Source organism: Pristiophorus japonicus, chromosome 16 (genome assembly GCF_044704955.1).
Source record: "Pristiophorus japonicus isolate sPriJap1 chromosome 16, sPriJap1.hap1, whole genome shotgun sequence".
Lineage (NCBI taxonomy): Eukaryota > Metazoa > Chordata > Chondrichthyes > Pristiophoridae > Pristiophorus > Pristiophorus japonicus.
Window position 1 is genome coordinate 14245477 of NC_091992.1, and position 21114 is coordinate 14266590.

The 21114-nt window shown below is 42.4% G+C and overlaps 1 protein-coding gene across 4 annotated transcripts; it reads left to right on the plus strand.

The window, feature by feature from the left end:
• The first annotated feature begins 1932 nt into the window (after window positions 1-1932).
• LOC139226338 (BTB/POZ domain-containing adapter for CUL3-mediated RhoA degradation protein 2) lies at window positions 1933-21019 on the plus strand. Of its 4 annotated transcripts, XM_070857018.1 has the most exons (9): window positions 1960-2011; window positions 3696-3762; window positions 6200-6338; window positions 8343-8688; window positions 12712-12881; window positions 14075-14164; window positions 14277-14329; window positions 15993-16188; window positions 17123-21019. In XM_070857018.1, the coding sequence occupies exons 4-9, from the start codon at window positions 8475-8477 to the stop codon at window positions 17357-17359; spliced, it is 960 nt and encodes a 319-aa protein (XP_070713119.1). In that variant the 5' UTR covers window positions 1960-2011; window positions 3696-3762; window positions 6200-6338; window positions 8343-8474; the 3' UTR covers window positions 17360-21019. The 4 variants fall into 4 exon arrangements, with proteins under 4 accessions (XP_070713116.1, XP_070713119.1, XP_070713117.1 ...); XM_070857016.1 differs by lacking the exon at window positions 6200-6338; XM_070857017.1 differs by lacking the exons at window positions 1960-2011; window positions 6200-6338 and adding an exon at window positions 2047-2063.
• Window positions 21020-21114: the final 95 nt, after the last annotated feature.

Genomic DNA, 21114 nt, shown 5'->3' on the forward strand with positions numbered 1-21114 from the left:
CTGACGGGACTGGACAGGTTAGATGCAGGAAGAATGTTCCTGATGTTGGGGAAGTCCAGAACCAGGGGACATAATCTAAGGATAAGGGGTAAGCCATTTAGGACTGAGATGAGGAGAAACTTCTTCACTCAGTGAGTTGTTAACCTGTGGAATTCCCTACCGCAGAGAGTTGTTGATGCCAGTTCATTGGATATATTCAAGAGGGAGTTAGATATGGCCCTTACGGCTAAAGGGATCAAGGGGTATGGAGAGAAAGCAGGAAAGGGGTACTGAGGCGAATGATCAGCCATGATCTTATTGAATGGTGATGCAGGCTCGAAGGGCCGAATGGCCTACTCCTGCACCTATTTTCTATGTTTCTATGCCTGCGCCTGACCTCTTCATGCTTGTGGCGTTGAGATTCGAAGAGCTCAACGCCCTCCCAGATGCACTGTCTCCACCTAGGGCGGTCTTCGGCCAGGGACTCTCAGGTGTCAGTGGTGATGTCGCAATTTACCAGGGAGGCTTTGAGGGTGACCTTGTAACATTGTCGCTGCCCACCTTTGGCTCGTTTGCCGTGAAGGAGCTCTGCATAGAGCAATTGCTTAGGGAGCCTCATGTCTGGCATGCGAACAATGTGGCCTGTCCAGCGAAGCTGATCGAGTGTGGTCAGTGCTTCAATGCTGGGGATGTTAGCCTGGGCAAGGACACTGATGTTGGTGCACCTGTCCTCCCAGGAAATTTGCAGGATCTTGCGGAGATATTGTTGGTGATATATCTCCAGCGACTTGAGGTGTCTTCTGTACATCATCCATGCCTCTGATCCATACAGGAGGGCGGGTATTACTACAGCCCTGTAGACCATGAGCTTGGTGGTAGATTTGTACAGTAGGCACCTCAAAGCACTGGAGAAGTACCACCAAAGCTGCGTCCACAAAATCCTGAAAATTCATTGACAGAATAGGTGCACCAACATCAGCGCTCTCTTTCAGGCCAACATCCCCAGCATGCCAACATTGACCATGCTCGATCAGCTCTGGTGGGCGGGCCCCATGTCCGCATGCCCGATGCTAGACTTCCGAAACAAGCACCCTACTTCGAGCTACATCGGATCAGTCATGATCAGATTAAATGGCGGAGCAGGCTCGAGAGGCCGTATGGCCTACTCCTGCTCCTATTTCTTTTGTTCTTATGTTCTACGTCACGGCAGGCGAACCCCAGGAGGGCAAAGAAAACGTTTCAAGGACACCCTCAAAGCCACCTTGAAAAAATGCAACATTCCCACTGACTCTTGGGAATTCCTGGCCCAAGACCGCTGAAAGTGGAGGAAGAGCATCCGAGAAGGCACCGAACACCTCGAGTCACTTCACCGGGAACAAGCGGAAGCCAAGCACAAAAAGCAGAAGGAGCGCACGACAAACCAAGCACCCTACCACCCGTCCCTTCAACCGCCGTCTGCCCCACCTGTGACAGAGTCTATAGATCCCCCATAGGACTCATTAGTCACCTTAGAACCCATTTTAGTGTGTAAACAAATCATCCTCGACTCTGGGGGACTGCCTAAAAAGATCATGTGTAATGTTTTTCTCTTCCCCCCCCCCCCCAACCCCCCAGACAATACCAGCCAACTTCAGCTTATCACATTTCAAAAGTATATTATTTAAAAAAGCGATTAAAATTAGTCATTATAGTATAGCAGTTTAAAGAGAAAAAAATGCATACATTGAACCTAATTCCTCACTAAATTTATGGACGGTCCCTAACTATTTCTCACTAAATTTATGGACGGTCCCTAATTATTCCTCACTAAAGTTATGGACGGTCCCTAACTGGCGGCTTGTCCGCAAGGAATGGCTTGCGCATGCGTAGTACGATGTAATGGGCGGGAGCGGACGAGGGAGGAACCACGCGCGTGCGCAGTCAGTTGGTTGGGCCGTTGGCGGCTCGCGGCCGGGCTGAAGTCACTTCCGGCGAGGCGGCTGGCTGGCTGGCTTGTCGCTCGCTGGGGCTCGAGCAGGAAGGAGCGAGAGAGGTGAGGGGGCGCCTGGTGCGCGCGCGGGCCGTCGGCACGGCAACCGCGGCCGGTATAGGGGCTGCTTCAAGATGTGGATATTTTCGCCGGGGGGGGGGAAAGAAGAGGGGGTGGAAATAAGGTCCTTTGGCATCCTCACTTGAGGGGCCGTCGTTGTAGTCGGAGCGAAGCTAGCAAATGGAGAGTGAGCGATGGGGCGGGCTGGCCAGAGACGGGGGGAAGGCAAGCGGGGGGCGGGCTGGCCAGAGACGGGGGGAAGCAAGCGGGGGCCGGGCCGTGCGGTGCACCCCGTGTCTTTTTCCTCGATTGAAGCGAGTTTTAAAAATTCTCCCATTCCACTCCAGTGGCAGCTGGAAGAAATTGCTGTCGTTGGTGGAGCGCCCTCATGCCCCTAAACAGCCAGCTGTAATTGAATTGCTGGAACCGGGAAAGAGAGAAAGACTTGCATTTATATGGTGTCTTTTTGACCTCGGGATGTCCCAAAGCGCTTTACAGCCAATGAAGTACTTTTGAAGTGTAGCCACTGTTGTAATGTGGGAAACGCAGCAGCCAATTTGCGCACAGCAAGCTCCCACAAACAGCAATGTGATAATGCTCCCACAAACAGCAATGTGATAATGCTGTTTTTGTGATGTTGATTGAGGGGATACATATTGGGCAAGACGGGATAACTCCCATGCTCTCCTGCGAAATAGCACCACGGGATCTTTTACATCTGCCTGAGAGAGCAGAGGGGCCTCGGTTTAATGTCTCATCCAAAAGAGGACACCTCCGACGATGCAGCACTCCCTCAGCACTGCACTTGAGCGTCAGCCTAGATTTCTGTGCTCGAGTCACTGGAGTGGGATGAATCCACAGCCTTCTGACTCAGGCGAGGGAGCTACCCACTGAGCCACAGCTGACACAAAGCATTAATATGCTTTTGTTCCTTCTATGAAGCAATTGGTGATTTCCTAACCAGTACAGCACAGATTCCCACATCAGCTGAATTTCCCATGATTTTGGATTTACTGCTATCAGCAATGGGCTTGATGGTTACTGTTGACAAAGGACAATTCTAGAAGAGTAACAATGTAGGATGAAACTGGATATTCTCAAGGCTGGGTCAGATTCGGCAACCAGACCAAATTGGAATTGAATCAACCCACCTATTCCTCCTCAACAAAGTACCTGAAAGAGGCCAGTCCACAAACTGAGGGCATGTTTCTGAAAATTTGCAGCCCTTGCACTTTGTCTTCCCACATTAGCCCTTTCAAATAATGCTGAGGTTTAAATGTCTCCCTAGATCGGCAGGAATTTTATATAGATTTTTTTTTTGCTCTCCTCAGGGCATTAAAACATTGCCACAGCCTATCTAGAAGTTGTCTATAGTCTCCAAGAATATAAGAACTTGGCTGTAATTGTGGGCTACTTTTCAGCTGATCCAAAGCAAGTTCAGGTGCAAGTTTGATGCAAAAGTAGCAGCATAACTCAGTTTGTTATATGAAGTGCAGTGGTGTGACATCTCATCCAGGAGACTGTCTCGCACTAATGGATCTTTTTTGGCACTAGCTGGAGACTAATTCCAGTCTGATGCTAAGCCAGGTTCAAAAAGTGCTCCGATCCATTAGCTTGGACTTTTTGTTTTTGTCTAACGATTCCGATGACCTTGGTTTTCTCTAAAATGTGTGTTGAATTTTTTCAGTGTAATGAGAATACAACTCTGGTTTGCAACAGGAGTGATACAGTACACTCGTTCTTCTCTAAAGCAAGTATGTAAACCTCCTGATCTAAATTAGCTGTAAAAAAAAAAAGATTGTTAATCTGAATACAATAGTGCATGTTTGGGTTGGGTAATTACCAAATGGTGAGATGGCTAACAGCTGGGGTGAAAAACTTGGCATTTCTTTTGTTTTGGTTGCTCTATTCCTACCCAGTACAGCACTGATTCCCACATCAGCTGACAGTCCCATGATTTTGGATCTACCGCTATCAGCAATGGGCTTGATAGCTACTGTTGACACATTTTATGATTCTGTGTTGCTCTGATATTAGTCCTTTAGATAGCTGTGTCATAAAAATAACATGCTGCTGAGATTGATCAGCCAGTGATGGAATGTATATCTGCAATGATCTTTTTTTATACTCCTTTTTATTATTCTGGGATTGTACTGACATAGAATGGTTACAACACGGACGGATTCCATTTGGCTTATCGTGCCTGTGCCGACTCGTCCCCTTCCCCTGCTCTGTCAGTTTTTTCTTTCAATGCATTGTGATACTTTTGGTTCCTTCTATAAAAGCAATTGGTGATTTCACTGCTGCTGACCCACAAGCTGGTTTCTCAAGTACTAATGCAAGTGGTGGTAGTGACATGCAAATGTTAGAATAGTACAGCACAGGAGGAGGCCATTCGACTCATCAAGTCTGCTGGCTCGTTCGAAGAGCAATTAAGTGCTTAAGTTCTCAAGTTTTGGACTGAAGTTTAGGAATCCTTATAACTCTTACCTATGTTAAGATGATAGGTTTGGAGGTCTTCAGAATGTTAATTCTACTGTAAAATGCACAACTCATTTAGTGGGTGGATTGATATTTTAAGGCATGAGGGAATAATATTTTGGAGAAGGCATGAGCCAAGAATGTAAAATATTTTCTCTCGTGTTTTTGATCTCAACTTGCTTACTACCCTCTGCATAATCAACATAATGAGGCTTAACATGGCAGTCGGGTGTGTTGCTTTCTATTTACTCTTGCATGATTCATTCCTAGTGTGTATATTATAAACTCTCATTCATATAGTGCCTTTAACGTAGAGACACGTCCCAAGGTGCTTCACAAATGCATAGACAGACAAGAATTAACACCTAGCCCATAAGGGATATGTTGGGCGTGATGACCAAACGCTTTGGTCAAAGAGGTGGGTTTTAAGAAAAAGAAGTAGGTGGCTTTGGGAACTTGGGGATTAGTTGACTGCAAGCACAGCCTCCAATGGTACGGGTCAGGGTGAAAAAAAGACTTGCATTTATAGTGTCTTTCATGACCACCAGACATCCCAAACCATTTTACAGCCAATGAACTACTTTTGAAGTGTAGTCACTGTTATAATGTGGGAAACATGGCAGCCAATTTGTGCACAGCAAGCTCCCGCAAACAGCAATGTGATAATGACCAAATAATCTGTTTTTGGTATGTTGATTGAGGGATAAATATTGGCGAGGACACTGGGGCTATCTCCCCTGCTTTTTGAAATAGTGCCGTGGGATCTTTTACACCCACCCGAGGGAGCAGACGGGGTCCTCGGTTTAACATCTTGTCCGAAAGACAGCACCTCCGACAGTGCACAAGAGGCAGAATTAGAGAAATGATGGGTTGGGATGTGGCGGGGGTTTGTAGGGCTGGTGGATGTTGGAGGTCGGGAGCGGCAAAACTATGAATTCAGTGTCAATCATGCACTTTTCTGATGAATTTTTTTTAAGACTGAATGACCATTAAGTGTCATAATGCTGGAGGAGCTTGCTGCCTAAGGCTCCCCTGATCATAGTGATTGCATTTAAAACCAAATAGATAATCTAAACTAAGACACTTTTTAACAATATTTTCTGTCCTGAAGGTTCCCAGTATCAGTGCGACTTGTCTGCGTTTTCATCCAATGTTACATTATATATTAAAAGTTAACGAGTCACTTTGTTTCTGCCAATCACTGTTAATGGGGCCTTATTCTGTTCGTTTGAAAGGTGGAGGTAGTGCAGGATCCGTTTCCTTCCGATTTACAGAGCTGAGCAAAGAGTTTCAATATTTTACTGGGTGATTGCGCGAGTGAAAAGTGTGTTACTTTGTGTGAAGGAGCAGGTGCAGAGGTTTAAACCATGTTTATATTTGGTATTGTATGAAGGTTAGATCAACGAAAGGTATCTTTTTCTGACACATAAATATTTTAAATCCACTCATCTACTTCTATCTTTATCGGGCTTCTGATGTGTGGGTTGGGTGTGTGTAATTGAGCATTAATTTTTCAGGAGTGCATGAGGGAGACATCAGTGTGATTAAATATATTTGTTTCAACCTTGGGAAACCTTGTTGAGCTGTCGGTCTAACTCACCCATTCATTTAATAAATACAGGAGGTCAGAACTCATTATGTTGTATGAGAAGTTTACAAAAAAGTTCTTTTGTTTCTCTTTTTTCCCCCCCTCCTCTTGCGTCTTGCTAGGATTTTTTCCCACAAGCAGTAAGGAGCCCTCTGATATCCTTGTACAGATGGCCATTCTTCATGCAAATATACACATTGTCAGACTACTTGACTGTGGAGAACATCACTGACAAGTCCAAACCTGTCCTTGCCCTAAGAGGTCAGTCAATAGCAAGTAGAACTAAAAATCCTGCTTGCTTGTTCCATGGCCCAAAGGTGCTAAGACCACCTGTAGCACTACGGCTGATTTACCACCAAGATTGCAATCATTAAAAAGAACAAACAGCTTGCATTTATATAGTGCTTATCACAACATCTGGACATCCAAAAGCACTTTACTGGCAATGTAGTCCATTTTAAGTGTAGCCACTTTTGTAATGTAGGAAATGCGGCAGCCAGTTTGTACACAGCAAAGTCCCACAAACAGCAATGTGATAATGACCAGATAGTCTGTTTGTGATGTACATAAAGAGATGAATATTGGCCAGGAAACCCAAAGATACTCTTCGAATTGCACCATGGAATCTTTTACATCCACAGACAGGGCCTCAGTTTAACGGTTCATTTGAAAGACGGTACCTCCGACAGTGCAACACTCCCTCAGTACTTCACTGGGAGTGTCAGTGGAGATGATGTGCTCAAGTATCTGGAGAGGAACTTGAACCTGCAACCTTCTGACTCAGAGGCTAGAGTGTTGCTACTAAGCCATGGCTGACATCAGCTCTGTGCTGGCAGCTTGCATATCCATCATCAAGTTATAGCTGTGAAAACTTTGTCCAAATCGGGAAGATTGTTTTGGCCTCCAGCCAAACTCTGCTTTCTTGCCATTTACTCCAACAGCCTCAAACTGAATCAGAATTTGAAATCCACAACCTTATCTTCAAGCTCTTTAAAATCTTTCCATGGCTTTGCCCCATCTCATCTCTCTGCAATAGCCTTCAACCTTGTATCCTTTTGGACATTTTGCTACTCAGACTCTGCTTTTTGTACATTTCCCTGCCCCGCCCCCAAGGCTGCCTTGGCTCTACCCTGGAATTCCCATCATGAATCCTTCTCCCTCTCCACCTTACTACAACTGCAAAAACTTCTCAAAACCCAACTTTTTAACCAAACTCTCTACTATACTCGCACACCATTTGTTCCTTTAGGTGCTAGGTTTTAAGTGGGTTCACTGGAGGGGGAGGTAAAAGCCAGTCCTACTGCTATATGCTAATGACACACATTTGCAATAATATAGGGCCACTCTTTGGGTCGCTGGCCCTGTCGCAGCGGGAGACCTCTGGGAATATTTGCAGGGGCCTCAACACCGAAAAACTCGAAACACACTGACTTTTTTGGGGGGGTCAATTTTTGCCTGATTACGCCCTGTGTAATGCCTCGCAATGTTTCCCTATGTTAAAGACTCTTATAAATGCAAGTTGTTTGATCCCATGACATGGTTTCTGGGTGACCTGCACTTGTATCGTATGATATAATCTGCAATAGTCGTCAGATATCATTCAGTAAAGGTCAACCGATTGCCATGAACAAATTGATTATGGCATGCTTTCAATTGTCACCAGCAACTTTAATTTGAAACTCAAACTACCATCTCATCATGGTATCAGTCAAATGTAAAAATTGTCAATTTGTTTGAATTCTGAAACTTGATTTCTGAAATGATCCACTCTTTCTGTATGCCCATTGGCACTGAATTGCTGTACACCCTGTGTCTTTACTTCGAAGCAGTTAACTTCCCGTGTACAGGAGAACTATCACTTAATTATTGAATATGTCTTCATATTACTGTTTTCTTACAAGTGTGAAAAAGTGAACAGAAGTTAAAACTCCAGATTAGATATTGAAGAACAAAGAATTCTAGCCTAGGAAATCTGAAAGACCTGGCAGGAAACAGGATTGAGGGAATGGACAGATGGTGTTTTGTAGTGGTCACAAGTGGACTCAGTTACCCACTGCCTTCCTTTGTGCTTTACACTTTGGTTAGAATTGTGGATGTCTCATAAGTACATTCACAAGACTTGGAAGTTCCATAATGCTCACGTCTGGAGAAGATAAAATGGTAGTTTAGATATCCTGTGATGTATTGCACTTTCAAATTGGGTGCAAAGTGCTGTTTGTTTCTAGTGTTTTTGATGGTTAACATGAAGATTTTCTTTGTTTGTAGTGGTGCAGAGGTTATGAACACTTATGAACGTGACCAGACCTTGACGCGTTTTTGTCCGGCTTGCACACACCAACCACGGCGGGACAGATTAAGCCAACTGTGTGCAGAGTCACTATTTATCTGCAGAGAGATATGTCTGGGGACACCTGCTTAATGTCACTGTACCCACCTTCTGGAGCCAAACCCAAGGCCATCGGCTTTAAAGGAGGAAGCATGGGGAACAAATACATCCGGTTAAATGTTGGCGGCTCGCTGTACTACACCACCGTCCAGATTTTAACCAGGCACGATACTATGTTAAAGGCAATGTTTAGTGGAAGAATGGAAGTGCTCACTGATAAAGAAGGTGAATATAATTTAACCAGTTGTACCAGAAGTGACCAAGACAGTTACTTTAGTTTTTGAAATGTACAACCCAAAAGATGTGACAGCAAGTAGTGTTGAACATTAATGTACTAAAATATGGGAATGTGGTAGAATGTGACTTTTCCCACCCTGCACCCCCAGCATTTGCCACTGTTTCCAATCTGCCAGATCACTGGAGAGAAATTATAAATGATGCCTGGTGCGTAATGTGTTGCAAACAAAAGTTCTTTAGAAATAATTGATGTAGGTGATGGGTACTAGTATGGTCACTTGACACCAGTAATATGAATTTTGACTGCCGCTTTTGTTGTGGGAATTCAGCATATGCTATAAAGTAAAGCTGCAGGGCTCTAAATTTAATTGTAAAAGGACTTTGCAAACCAAATTGAATAGTGTAACCTGCAATTATTTTTAATTACTGAAATGTAATATTGTATTGGTTTATTTTTAGAACTATATCACACTTGGGTGTGATAAAGATCATGTCTTGATCCCAGTAAACACAGGACAGCTTTAAAGATAAATGCAGTGAATTTTACATGTCTGTGTTTTAGTAATTACAGGGATTAGCAGGTTGCATTTTTCAAATTTGCACCATGCTGCTTTAATGGGATAATTTTGCCTGAGATTGTTTGTCTCCGAAAAATTACTTACTGACCTGTAAGCCCATGTAAGCCCACCAGTTCTAGTGTTGCACTCTCCTGGTTGTTATTTGCAGTCTGCCTTGCACCGAGGAATAGAATTTGCAGAGCATGGGAACAAAACAAGGCTATTTTGTTAAATTCAGAAATCTAGGTGAAGGGCCAAGGCCCATAGACTAGAACACCACCAAGGTTGGAGAGACGATAAACCAAGTAGTATTTAGCTGCTATCAAGCTTGGGTGTTAAAAGCTTGGAGATTCTTGGAGGAAGGGAAGACTATGAGGGAGGTTTACAAATTTCCAGCCTTGAGGTGCTGGGAAAGATTAGAGTAGGAAACAGTTTTCTCCATCCAATTTTGGGACCTAATCTTTTTTCTACAAGAACCCATTCCAATATTGTTTTGAAAGTTTATTTTTAAATGATGCCACACTGCAGCAGTCAAGTGATGCAGCATGTTTATTTATCTGGTGCAGGGAGGGGGCTCTGTTCATAAATTATTGACTCGAGCATATGAAGTCATTAAAAATCTCTGGTTTCTTTGGATTATGATCCTACTGTCTGATCCACAAAGCAACGCTCTGACTACATTATCAGATCCTTTCATTTTAAAAACTCAGATCTTGCATCCAATCTTATTTAATACCAGCTATTCATCACCATGTTAACTAGTTAGCAAAATTCCCGTTGGCTTCATGAAGCAACGGTAACTTTGAGCTATTCAAATGTCTTTTAAAAAGATGTCTATTTGTACTGCCAAAATGGCTGCCTTCTCTCTGGCTCTCCAATATCACTTGACCTATTGCTGATTGGTCTCCTTGGAGGATAAGCCACATCCTCAAGTTCCTCTGGAATGTGTAACTGGAACCGCCCAACCCAAGTTCTGACTGACTTTGCAATTTGTAATTCGATCCATTTTGACTTCAGAAGCCGCAGAGGATAGATCTCCCCAAAAGCCACCAAGTTCCAGCTAAAGTCCCTTACCCTAGCACAAGTGCTACCTCCATCAGTTGAAGTCCTTCACCCCAGCACGTGCTGCTTCCCCCAGCCGAAGTCCCTTACCCCAGCATAAGTGCATCCCTCCCCCAGCCAAAATCCCAATCATTTACCTAAGCACAAGTGCATGCTCTTACAACCCTCCACCCACCCCAATCCCAGGTTCTCTTTCTCCTCCCTCCCGCCCCCCCCCCCCCCCAAAGGCTCTTTCTCTTCTCCTCCCACTCCCCTCCCCCCCCCCCGCCCCCAGGTTTTGTCTTCTCTTCTCCCCCGCCCCCCTCTCCCATGGAGGCTCAGGGCCCGATCGGTGGCTTGCAGCTCAGCTCTCTCCCTCCCCGCCACTTCTCTCCCCGCCCCCTGCAGTATGTGGTCAGACTGATTGCGGGGCCCCACTTGGGGTTGCGGGCGGGAGGCGTCGGGGGCGGAGTCTCAAGGGGACAGGGACGCAGAAGGACAGAAAAAGGACAGTGCAAATAGTCAGTCCCCTTTTAAAAACAAGGTTTGTAATACGGAGTGACTCCTGCCAATGAACCGGAAGCTGTGCAGAAGCATTCTGCGCATATAACCGTTGGGTTCCAAATTTAAAAAATAATGTTCACAACAGGAGGATATGAGAAGTATAATGAAGCACATCACAAATAAAGTTTCATTAATGTTACTAGGTTGGGTTAATGTTACTAGGTTGCATTAATGTTACTGGTGATTTTTCCAGCTTAAGAACTGCTGTCTTGAAGAACAAACAACAACTTAAAAAAAAAAACTCAGTTCGAATTTGGTTTAAAATTAACGGTTCTAACAAAATTCTCGAAGTCCGTGACAACAAACAAAAAACCCACTGGACCTGCACATGGGCAGCTACTTTTGGTTCGTTGACAGCAGTCACGTCCAATATTCAATGTTACAAAAGATATCCTAATAATTGTCTACATTTCACAATTTAGTTATCACCGTGGTAGAATATCTAATCACCTGACCCAGCCCATCACTTCCAATTCCATGGTCTGGTAGAAAAGCCCACTTCAGATAATGAAGGGGCACTAAGCATGTTGATGATACATCACTCACTACCGTGATCACTGAGCTAGAAATTTAAATGGCATTGGATTTTTTTGACATGGCAACTAAATTGCTAGAGCAAGGTAACCTAACAGGTACAATCTACTTGAATTTTCAGATAGTATTCAATAGTTACATATGGACTGCTTACAGGGATTAAATTTATGGACTTGGAGGTAAATTAGATAACGAGATTGAAAACAAGGTCATCAATGGAAGAGCTCTGTCTGTCCGAGGGGAGGAGGAAGGGAGACAGACAGTGACTAATAAAGTTCCAGAAGGATTTATTGGTTGTCTATGATTCACACAATCAGCAAACAATACTATAGTGTTATAAGATTTGATGAAGACAACAAGCTTTCTGACCGGGTCATTGCTGGCACTCTTAGGAAGCTGAACCAATTAAGATGGACAAATGGGTTTTAATGTGGATAAATGTATTATTTTGCACATTGGAATGGGAAATGTATGCAAAGAGAAGGATGCCCTTTCGCAAAAGTGGAAACGAATTTGGGCACGATGATTAACTTCACTGAAAAACCCAGTCAATGTGTTTTTATCAAATTGGCAGAATTTGTGTTGGTTTGCATCTCATGGACATGCAGTGACTACTGTGTATTCAAATGCTGCAGCCATTTTCTGACCATCAATGAGATGAATAACCTGTTAATCATTTTTTGATGTTGGTTGAGGGAGGAATGTTGGCTATGGTATGGGAGAATTATTTGCTTTTCTCTGAATAGTTTGAGGATCTTTTGATGTCCACCAAAACCTCTGTTCAGTGGCTAATCCCAATGAGGACATTTCCAGTCTTGGAGCGCTTACTCAGTGCTTCACTGGAGTGTTGGCCTCGGTTATGTCCTGAAATTCTGGAGTGGAGTTTAAACGACAACCCTCAGAATTGAGAGTACGGCCAACTGAGCCAGGTTGACACAGGGATAGAAGAATAAGTACAGATCATTAAATGATGGGACCATAGAAATGTCTTGTCACTAACGAAAGATGAATAATGTAGTACGTAAGCGTAGATATGCTGAAGGTTTGTTCAAATTGCAGTTGAGGAGTAGGATGAAACTTGAGAGCCTTTCCTCCAGCAATTAAAATGGGGTTAATAGTGTGACCCCAAGCAGATTGTACATGGATGGGTTTGATGGCCTTTTTACCCACAATATCCTCTGTTCTCGTCATTTAAGGGGTGTGATACAGAAGGTCCTTATTTTACCTTTTGTAAAGAATTAGCATCTGGTTGTAAAATACCCTTGCCTTGAATTACACCCCTCTACTGTGGAATATTTGGTATTTTTCCAAACAGGTTGGATTCTTATTGACCGTTGTGGGAAACATTTTGGCACTGTTTTGAACTACTTGCGGGACGATTCGATTATCCTGCCAAAGAGTAGGCGGGAAATAAAGGAACTGTTGGCAGAGGCTAAATATTACCTCATTCAGGGCCTAGTGGACGTCTGTCAGACAGCTTTGCAGGTAACTTGCAGCAGGTGCTGCCTTTCTGTTAGCGCTATGAAATAGTTTTTTTCTAAATGTAAAAGTGTGTGCCATTTTGGTTGTGGAAAAAAGCTAAAATGTGTTATAAAAAATTTCTCTATTGGTAAACATCTGGCACAAAAACTTCACCAATTTTCCCCTCTGGTATCAGCACAAGCACCAAATCCCAGATAAAAGTTGCATTATGAATAGGTGCAAGGCGAAACTCTATAATGATGGACCATGCCCTCAAATTCATAGGAGTATGTTTGCTACGTCAGTGGGAATTTTTCTGCTCCACACACCCGCCATCCTGAAACCTCCTCGAAAGAAATCGCTAATTTAGTGATGGGAACTGGGTTAACAGTGGCTGCACTCAGTTCTCTGAGGATCTCTAGAGCTGATGGAGGCTTTTGCACCAGCAGCCTAGGCAGCCCACAAGCAAAAAACCAAATGTTAACTCATTGTGAGATCCAGTCATCTTGTTTTAAGATAGTGCAGTGATCTTCAAAAGAAATTGCTGTTTATATTTTTGTTGTTCAGGGGATAAAGAATGCAAAATGAAGAATGAATTAATTGTACTGGGGAAGCTGAACAAAACTAAAAAATACTTATTTTGTATTTAACCCATTTTTAAAATTGAGAAACTTTAGTGCAGGGGTAAAATCCATAGTGCAGGACACAACCGAGGTTAGAAAAAGCAACAGTAAAGAGGAGGTGAGTCAGCAAGCAGTGATTCAGTGACAGCATGCTTGGGTTTTACAAGCCTGTAGATTGCAGCACAAACTGAATACTGTTGGGAGTTTTAAAAGTTGGCCATAAACTTTCACTGGAAACTAGGAAAAAGGTAACATTTGCTGAAAAATATCAAGTAACATAATTACAATTATTTTTTTGTGATGGTTGCAGAACCAGAGAGTTGATGAAAATGCAGCTGGCATACCCTGCTGGTAGTAAAACACTGGTACACTGCACATGACCCAGGAATAACACAACAATTCCCTTCACTGTCTCCATTGTGCAGCAGGAATATTTTCCACATTTACAGTACTCGGCACAAGTTGAGTTGTGATCACCATAGCAACCGCATGCCGTTCTCCTTAGCTGTTTCTAAAATACTGTTAAGAAAAGTTGAGTGTTTGTTTCCATTCATTGGTGACTTTTTTTCACCTCAATTTAATTTTTTTCTTTAGGAAAAGAATGAATGCTGTGAAGTTGCGTGCACAATCCCCATGATCACCTCTCCTAAGGAGGAAGAACGACTAATTGAAACATGTGCTAAGGTCACGAGACTCTTGTGTGTCTTTTTTTTAATGGAAGAACTTTACTTAGACTTTCTGCTCCATTCTCCATACTCTTACTAAAAGCTAACTGCCTTTTATTCTTTGCAAACAGCCGGTTGTGAAGCTGCTACACAACAGGAGCAACAACAAGTATTCCTATACCAGGTACGATGCAGCTTCTAATACAGATTGGGCTCTGCCATGTTTGATTTGTGTAGCCTTACCGGCTTAATGAGATTTTAAAAATTCATTTGAATCACATCCGACACACATGCAGTGCAGTTAATAAAAAGTGAGGGGGTGGGGGGGGGAGGGAGGAGGAGGAGAGATTGTTGGGGAGTAGTGGGACAAGCAAGGAGATTCTATGTAAGGCACAGACTGCGAATAAAGATGTATTGCTTGAGAACTTTTAAATTGTAACAACTTGGAAAGGGAGCGGAGCAGCTTTTCAGTAGGCAGTTAACTTGCTTCTGTAGCAACAGCACTCCCAGTGACTGGCCATCAGTGTTGCTCTTTATCAATCAGCAGAAGCCATTTGGCAGTGGGCTTTGATGTTCTGTTCCAAAACAATAAAATATTTAGAAATTGTTTCTCTTTTCCCCCCCCCCCCCCACCCACTCCAAATCCCCTGCCCAAACTCTATACAAACCTATCTGCAAGGATCACCCTTCATATAAGATCTCCAAAAAAGCTAAGTCCACTCCTGACTACGTTTGGTAATGTGCTAGTTAATAAAGTTAAATACTACATGGGTGCAGGTTTTACAGATACAGAAAAACTTCTGTTAAAGCCCAGAACAGTAAATTTGGGTACTTGTGGGGGGGGGGGGGGTGGAAACTCTTACATGTATCCTGTAGATGGGGAACGGTAAACAGGCCCTGATGTGATGCTGTGTATTCCTGATGATGCCTTGTATTTAAATCATGGGGGCTCATATGATCTGACAATCGAAGGACACCGTTTCGCTGTGTCAAGTGCTACTTCTCTTAAATGGATGCAAACATCAGAATAAGAATGAACTCAAATATGAATTAGTAAAAGACACTGGAGCCATTGCTAAAATCAAAGAACTGTACCATAGTCATAGCTCCCTTTCTCTTGTGTGAAAGAAACAAAGTTGAATGAGAAGAAGCCATTCCCTTTCGTAAAAAGATGTCCAAACGATGGTCTGTTGGCCACATGAATCCTGTAAGCCCTGGTAATTTCTATTTCTTTTTATTCTTTTGTGTTTGAATCTTATGGGCTTGCAAGTTTGGGAAGGGCTGTTTTTGGTGCTGTTGTCCCATTGGCGATTACATCCTAAATCAGAACATGATCTTGTTTGTATCCACAGCTTGAGATATATGCCAGCTGATTTGAAATATTGATTTAAACTTTGTATATGGCCCAAGGGGCTCCATGGTATGCATTGAAGCAACCCATAAAAATAAAAGTCTTGCACAGCCTGCTATTGTATTCGACCTTGCCCAACCTAGCATGCAACAACATTTTGAAAAGTCCCAATGTTTCCATCTCAAACTAAATGCATAAAAGTTTAAATTAGATTATAATCGTGTATGTGGTCAATTTTATACATGTTTGACCATTTTATATTTTTATTAAAACCAGATTTCAAGATTTAAATTTGTAGAGAAGATGAGGTTTAGCTTTGTATATGAAAAGGCTGCAAAAATAGACTAGCTTGGGTTATTGTAACCTAATGAAAGTACTCTCCAAGCAAGCCTTCAAAGATCTTGACATGCCTACTGTAACAAAATCCTTCATACAATTGCATCAGTATTTCTACGCTATCAACTGTTATTTAATACAGGTTGTTTTGTTTTCTCAGCAACTCTGATGACAATTTGTTGAAGAACATTGAACTGTTTGACAAGCTGTCCCTGAGATTTAATGGAAGAGTGCTTTTTATGAAAGATGTCTTGGGGGATGAGATTTGCTGCTGGTCATTTTATGGGCAGGGCCGCAAGCTTGCTGAGGTTTGCTGTACTTCAATCGTGTATGCAACAGAAAAGAAACAAACCAAGGTACATGAAAGATGACCTCTATATTAGTAAACTGATAGAGTAGTAGTGTACCTTTAGCAATACTTGAAGAATTGATTTTTGTGCCTGGTCTTCTGATAAAGTTATTTTAAATTATGTTTTGTGGTACTCCAATATGCTGTACCATGATTTGGCAAGTCCTCTGTCTTGTACATGTTGGAATGGAAGCCAAAGGATTTCTTTCCATTGAGTTGATATTCTGCTGTAACCAGGCTTCTTAACCTGGAGGAAGGGAGAGAGAAAAAATAAATAGCAGTGAATTATCTTAGAGGACACTCATGGGCATCTTCAAGTGATTGGCCTAGCCAGTGGTAGTGGCCTGGGAGCAGGAGTTCAGTCTTTATCTGTTTTTTTAATTTTTTTTTTAAATGTCTTGGGGTTGGCATATGATGTAGAGAAATTTTAAGAACATAAGAATTAGGAGTAGGCCATTCGGCCCCTCGAGCTTGTTCCACCATTCAGTAAGATCATGGCTGATCATCTACCTCAACTGCACTTCTTGCACTATCCCCATATCCCATGATCCTCTTAATATTCAAAAATCTAGCGATCTTTGTCTTGAATATACACAAAGACTGAGCTTACATAGTCCTCTGGGGTAGAGAATTCCAGTGATTCACCACCCTCTGAGTGAAGAAGTTTCTCTTCATCTCAGTCCTAAATGGCCAACCCCTTATTCTAGGTGTTGCAAAGCATTCAAGTACTGTCTTTCACCTTGAGATCTAGGTTCAACTCCAGGACAAATAGCTGAGATGAAAGTCTCCTCTCCACTGACTGAGTGTCCTGAATGAGATTAATTTGGGATGTCTCACCTTGTTACAGACATGAAAGGAAATTTATATAAGTGAAAGTGTCAAATTCACCAGCCAGCACTTCGCAACTTTAATTGTTGTCTATTATTTCTTTAATTGTACAGGTTGAATTTCCAGAAGCGCGAATTTATGAAGAGACGTTGAACGTCTTGCTTTACGAAACACCACGCGTACCCGATAACTTGCTGTTGGAGGCTACTAGTCGAACATCTGGTCAGGGATCGCACAGCGAAGATGAGGAGGCATTGGAAGTTAGAGATCGTGTACGTAGAATACACGTGAAAAGATACAGCTCCTATGATGACCGACCTCTTACACACCAGCCGGCCTACAGAGACTAAAACTGCATCTAACCAGATTGTTAGGTGTGACAGTATTTACATTTATAAAAAAAAAAACTTTTATCTACTAATGGTCACCAACATACGTGTTATTCTGGAATATGAAGACAACTGACTGACTAGAAAGAAAACCTGTGTGCTTTCGAGTTTAATTTTCTTTCATTTGTTATAATGTTGATTTTCAATCTTCTGAAAAAAAAGCCTTATAAGTAGAGCTGAAATACTTGTCAAATGTTGTGTGTGAATTTGCCTTAACTCCATTATAGATCTTTCTGGTGATCTTTAGCATGGTTTCAGAAATCTGCAATCCAATTTGATGCAACTTGTTACAGCGCTGTGGCTAGGTTGTGGCAGTAGACTTGGAAGTTTGATGCCAATGCCACTGAATTGACATCCTGCTGTGACCATGCACTTCCCACAGAGGGAGGGAAGAAAATCACAGTGGGAGTCATTTTCCAGATTGTTGCATATCTTCTGGCTCAGAGAACGGAGGCTTGGGATCAAGTACACCCCTCCTGGCCTTTTTGTCATTGTTGCTTTTTGGCTTTAGGGATAAATAAAAGGATTTTACCCTCAAAAAATATCACAACAGGGAAGTCCAAGCGCGTGTCTATGCCAGAGTGTCTGCTAATTTCATACTTATTTTGCTCCCCTTCCTGTTCTGTGTGGTCAATATCATAGTGCATTTACTTCCTGAGCCATTGAGGGTGCTTTAGTTTACACCCATCAGACTATTCTTAGTCATGCATTTCTGTATTCAAAAAGTATCATTTTTTGGGTGGAGGAGAGAGAGAGAACAGGAAGGGCAGTTTTCATTCCGTTACCCCCTCTTTTCCCAAAAGTATTGTTCCAAGTCCATTACCTCTGCACCTTAGCATTCCAGACATCTAACATAGTCATTGTAAATTGGTGAACATATACAGCATTTGTGGCTGAGGCCAGTTCATAATCTATCCAAAATCGTAGTGCTTTGTTGCAAGTCTTACTGATCTGTGGCTCCCAACTCCTTCGTACAATTTGTGATGCTTGGTTCTCGTGCGTGGTGGAATATATTTTGCGTGGTGTGTTTTTAATGGAATTTGCTGAGGGAATTTTTTTAATATGCAGCAGTGGCAGTATGGGATGTTAATTCATATTTTCTTCTCCCTCTAAAATAATAGAAACACAAATTTGCATGTGAAAATGACCCTGACTGGACCAAAATGTTACATTTCTATTTTTGTATTCCGTGTGCCCATTGTTTGTCTTTGAGAGTGCGCACCTGGGATGGGATACTTGACACTATTATGCACTGTTTAGGTCAGAATAATGACATGCCTGACCTCTGCTTGAAACTGACCTACAATTTGTTTTACTAACATAATGTAATTAATTTTTTTTAAAGTTGTATTTAAATAACGTGAGTAGCTCGAGCAATTGACTTTCAACCAGAGAGGTTTTGTGGGTTGATGTTTGAGAACTGCCTGTTACTGAAAGTGTCCAGTAGAATCCTGCCTTTCTGTCATCGGGTAAGGGGTGAAATAACTAGCGTAATTCATCCTTTTTACTTCTCTCTCTGTCCTCTTTCCCCCCCCCCCCCCCCGAATTACACCACCTGCTGGCCAACTATAGAGCAATAGAGCAGTCTGGATAAAGGTCCTAGCTGATGAGAAATTAAGGAGCACGCCTGTGCACTAAATGTGGCGTCAAACTCCTTTTGCTCTCCAGATGAGCAAGGAGAAAGGTGACTTCTGCTCCATCTCTCCCTTCCAGTGTTGCTTTCTGCTTCCCCCAGGAATTGTCTGTGAGGTGCACTTTTTCCTTTCAGTGGGATACATTAGCATGACACACGACTTTATTGTGTCAGAGGAAACTGACCCACAATGACAATAATCCCTCGTGTGGCTGAGACATAGTAGCCTAGAAATTGGCTATCGCCTGAATTGGGGAGCATGTATAGTGAGGCTGGCAGCAGAGCCACTGCAGATTGGTCTGCTAGCCTCATTAGGATAGTACCAGTGAGCTGTGGATGCCAGTTCTGGCTCCCAAAGGCAGTTCACAGGGAGTGATGGCAAGATTGGCTGTCTCAGATACCAGGGGGCCCAGTCGAAGCCTGTGATTTTAATGTGGAGCTGATGGAGCACTCTTGCTGCACAATAAGGTATGTGAAAAACATGACCTACCTTTTGGGTGGCAGCCTCCAGCAATCCCTTTAAGGGCTGCTGAGCACCTGAAAAACTGCTGTCAGTCGCAAACCAATGGGCCTGAGCCAGTTTCAAATGTGTGCTCATGATGCATACTGACCAGCTCTAACCAGTATAGCGGGTGGCTTGGAATGAGTGCACGCACAGCGCCCACCATATTGGACCTTTTAGGTGCCTGATTTACGACTAAAACTGAGGCAGCGTGATCAAATTGCTAGACCAGTGACCACTTTCATGCCATCTCAATACTGTTTGAACGACTATTTTATATTTAAGACTGAGTGGGCTTTACTGCCAGCCTCCATATATGATGGATAATGTGTTGACTCTTTCCTAGGTAATTCATAGACCCAGTAAATCATCAAATGTTGGTTCTGTCTGAAAGCCACAAGATGGAGTGTAATATCCAAAGTTGTAATGAAAATTGCTAGTAAGTGAACAGCTAAAAGGATCATCTCAAAAATGCAAAAACGGCACTTATGCCAAATCACCTTCTAAATGTCTCAACCTCCACCCTTTTACCACCTCAAATGTAAATAAATCTTAGCGCAGTTCCAAGTGGTGGGGTGTTCCAACAATGTACAATCACACAGTATAAACATTTTCTTTCGAAAGAGTGATTTTCATCTTTCAACAATAAGCGGTTTGGCATTATACCATTTTTATTTCCATAAACTGGTTTCATAAATTTACATTTTGGTCTTCTGATCAGAATGTAGAAAGTTAGGTGTGTCACCCTCCAATAAATGATCTCAGGATCTCCTTGAGATTTAATTGATCTCTAACCTCTGCAGTTCACTGCTGCAGGAGGTAAAATGTCCCAGTTTTTCACAATCGCAGCCCTAAGGTACATATTGCTAAACAAAACAATTCTGCAGTACTTTAATGAGACTACACCAAAGATTGGCATGAGGGGTAAAATGAAAGCAGTTGAGCAAAAAGAAAAAACTTTGTTCAAACAGTCCTAATGTTGAATTTCAACTGAATATCAAATATTTGATTCAATTTGGTTACAATAAATATAGACGAGTGTCTTATATACCGAGATTCTGTATAGATCTCCAAATTATTTTTTATTAACCAAACTGCAAAAGCTGCATAAATACTGCAGTGATTGAGGTTCTGCTTACAACTGGGGTGTGATATCAAGTATTGCAATGAAGGTGTGAAATGGTTGGTTTAACTTTGGTTGCTAAAACTAACAAACTGGAATACTGTCACCTGTAAAACCACTATTTATAAACAAAAGTTGCTCAGAATTCTTAACACTGATGGATTTCTCCCCCCCCCCCCCCCCCCCGATGTTGCTCTATCGCACATATTTAAAATAAACTGAAGTGGCACTACTTATAAGGAATGACTTTCTAGAAGTGAAGCCTGTTTAGAACAGAGCGATGCTCTTTTTTAAATACTGTTGTTAAAAAATATTGTGACGTGTTTACTAACCTTAAAATAAAATCCGAGATGGTTGCTGTTACGCATGGGCTGTTTTTGTCACACTTGTGATGGTAGATAATCTATGTCTTCCCTGTATATTTCAACAATTTAGCACAATAGTTAATTCAGGATCAG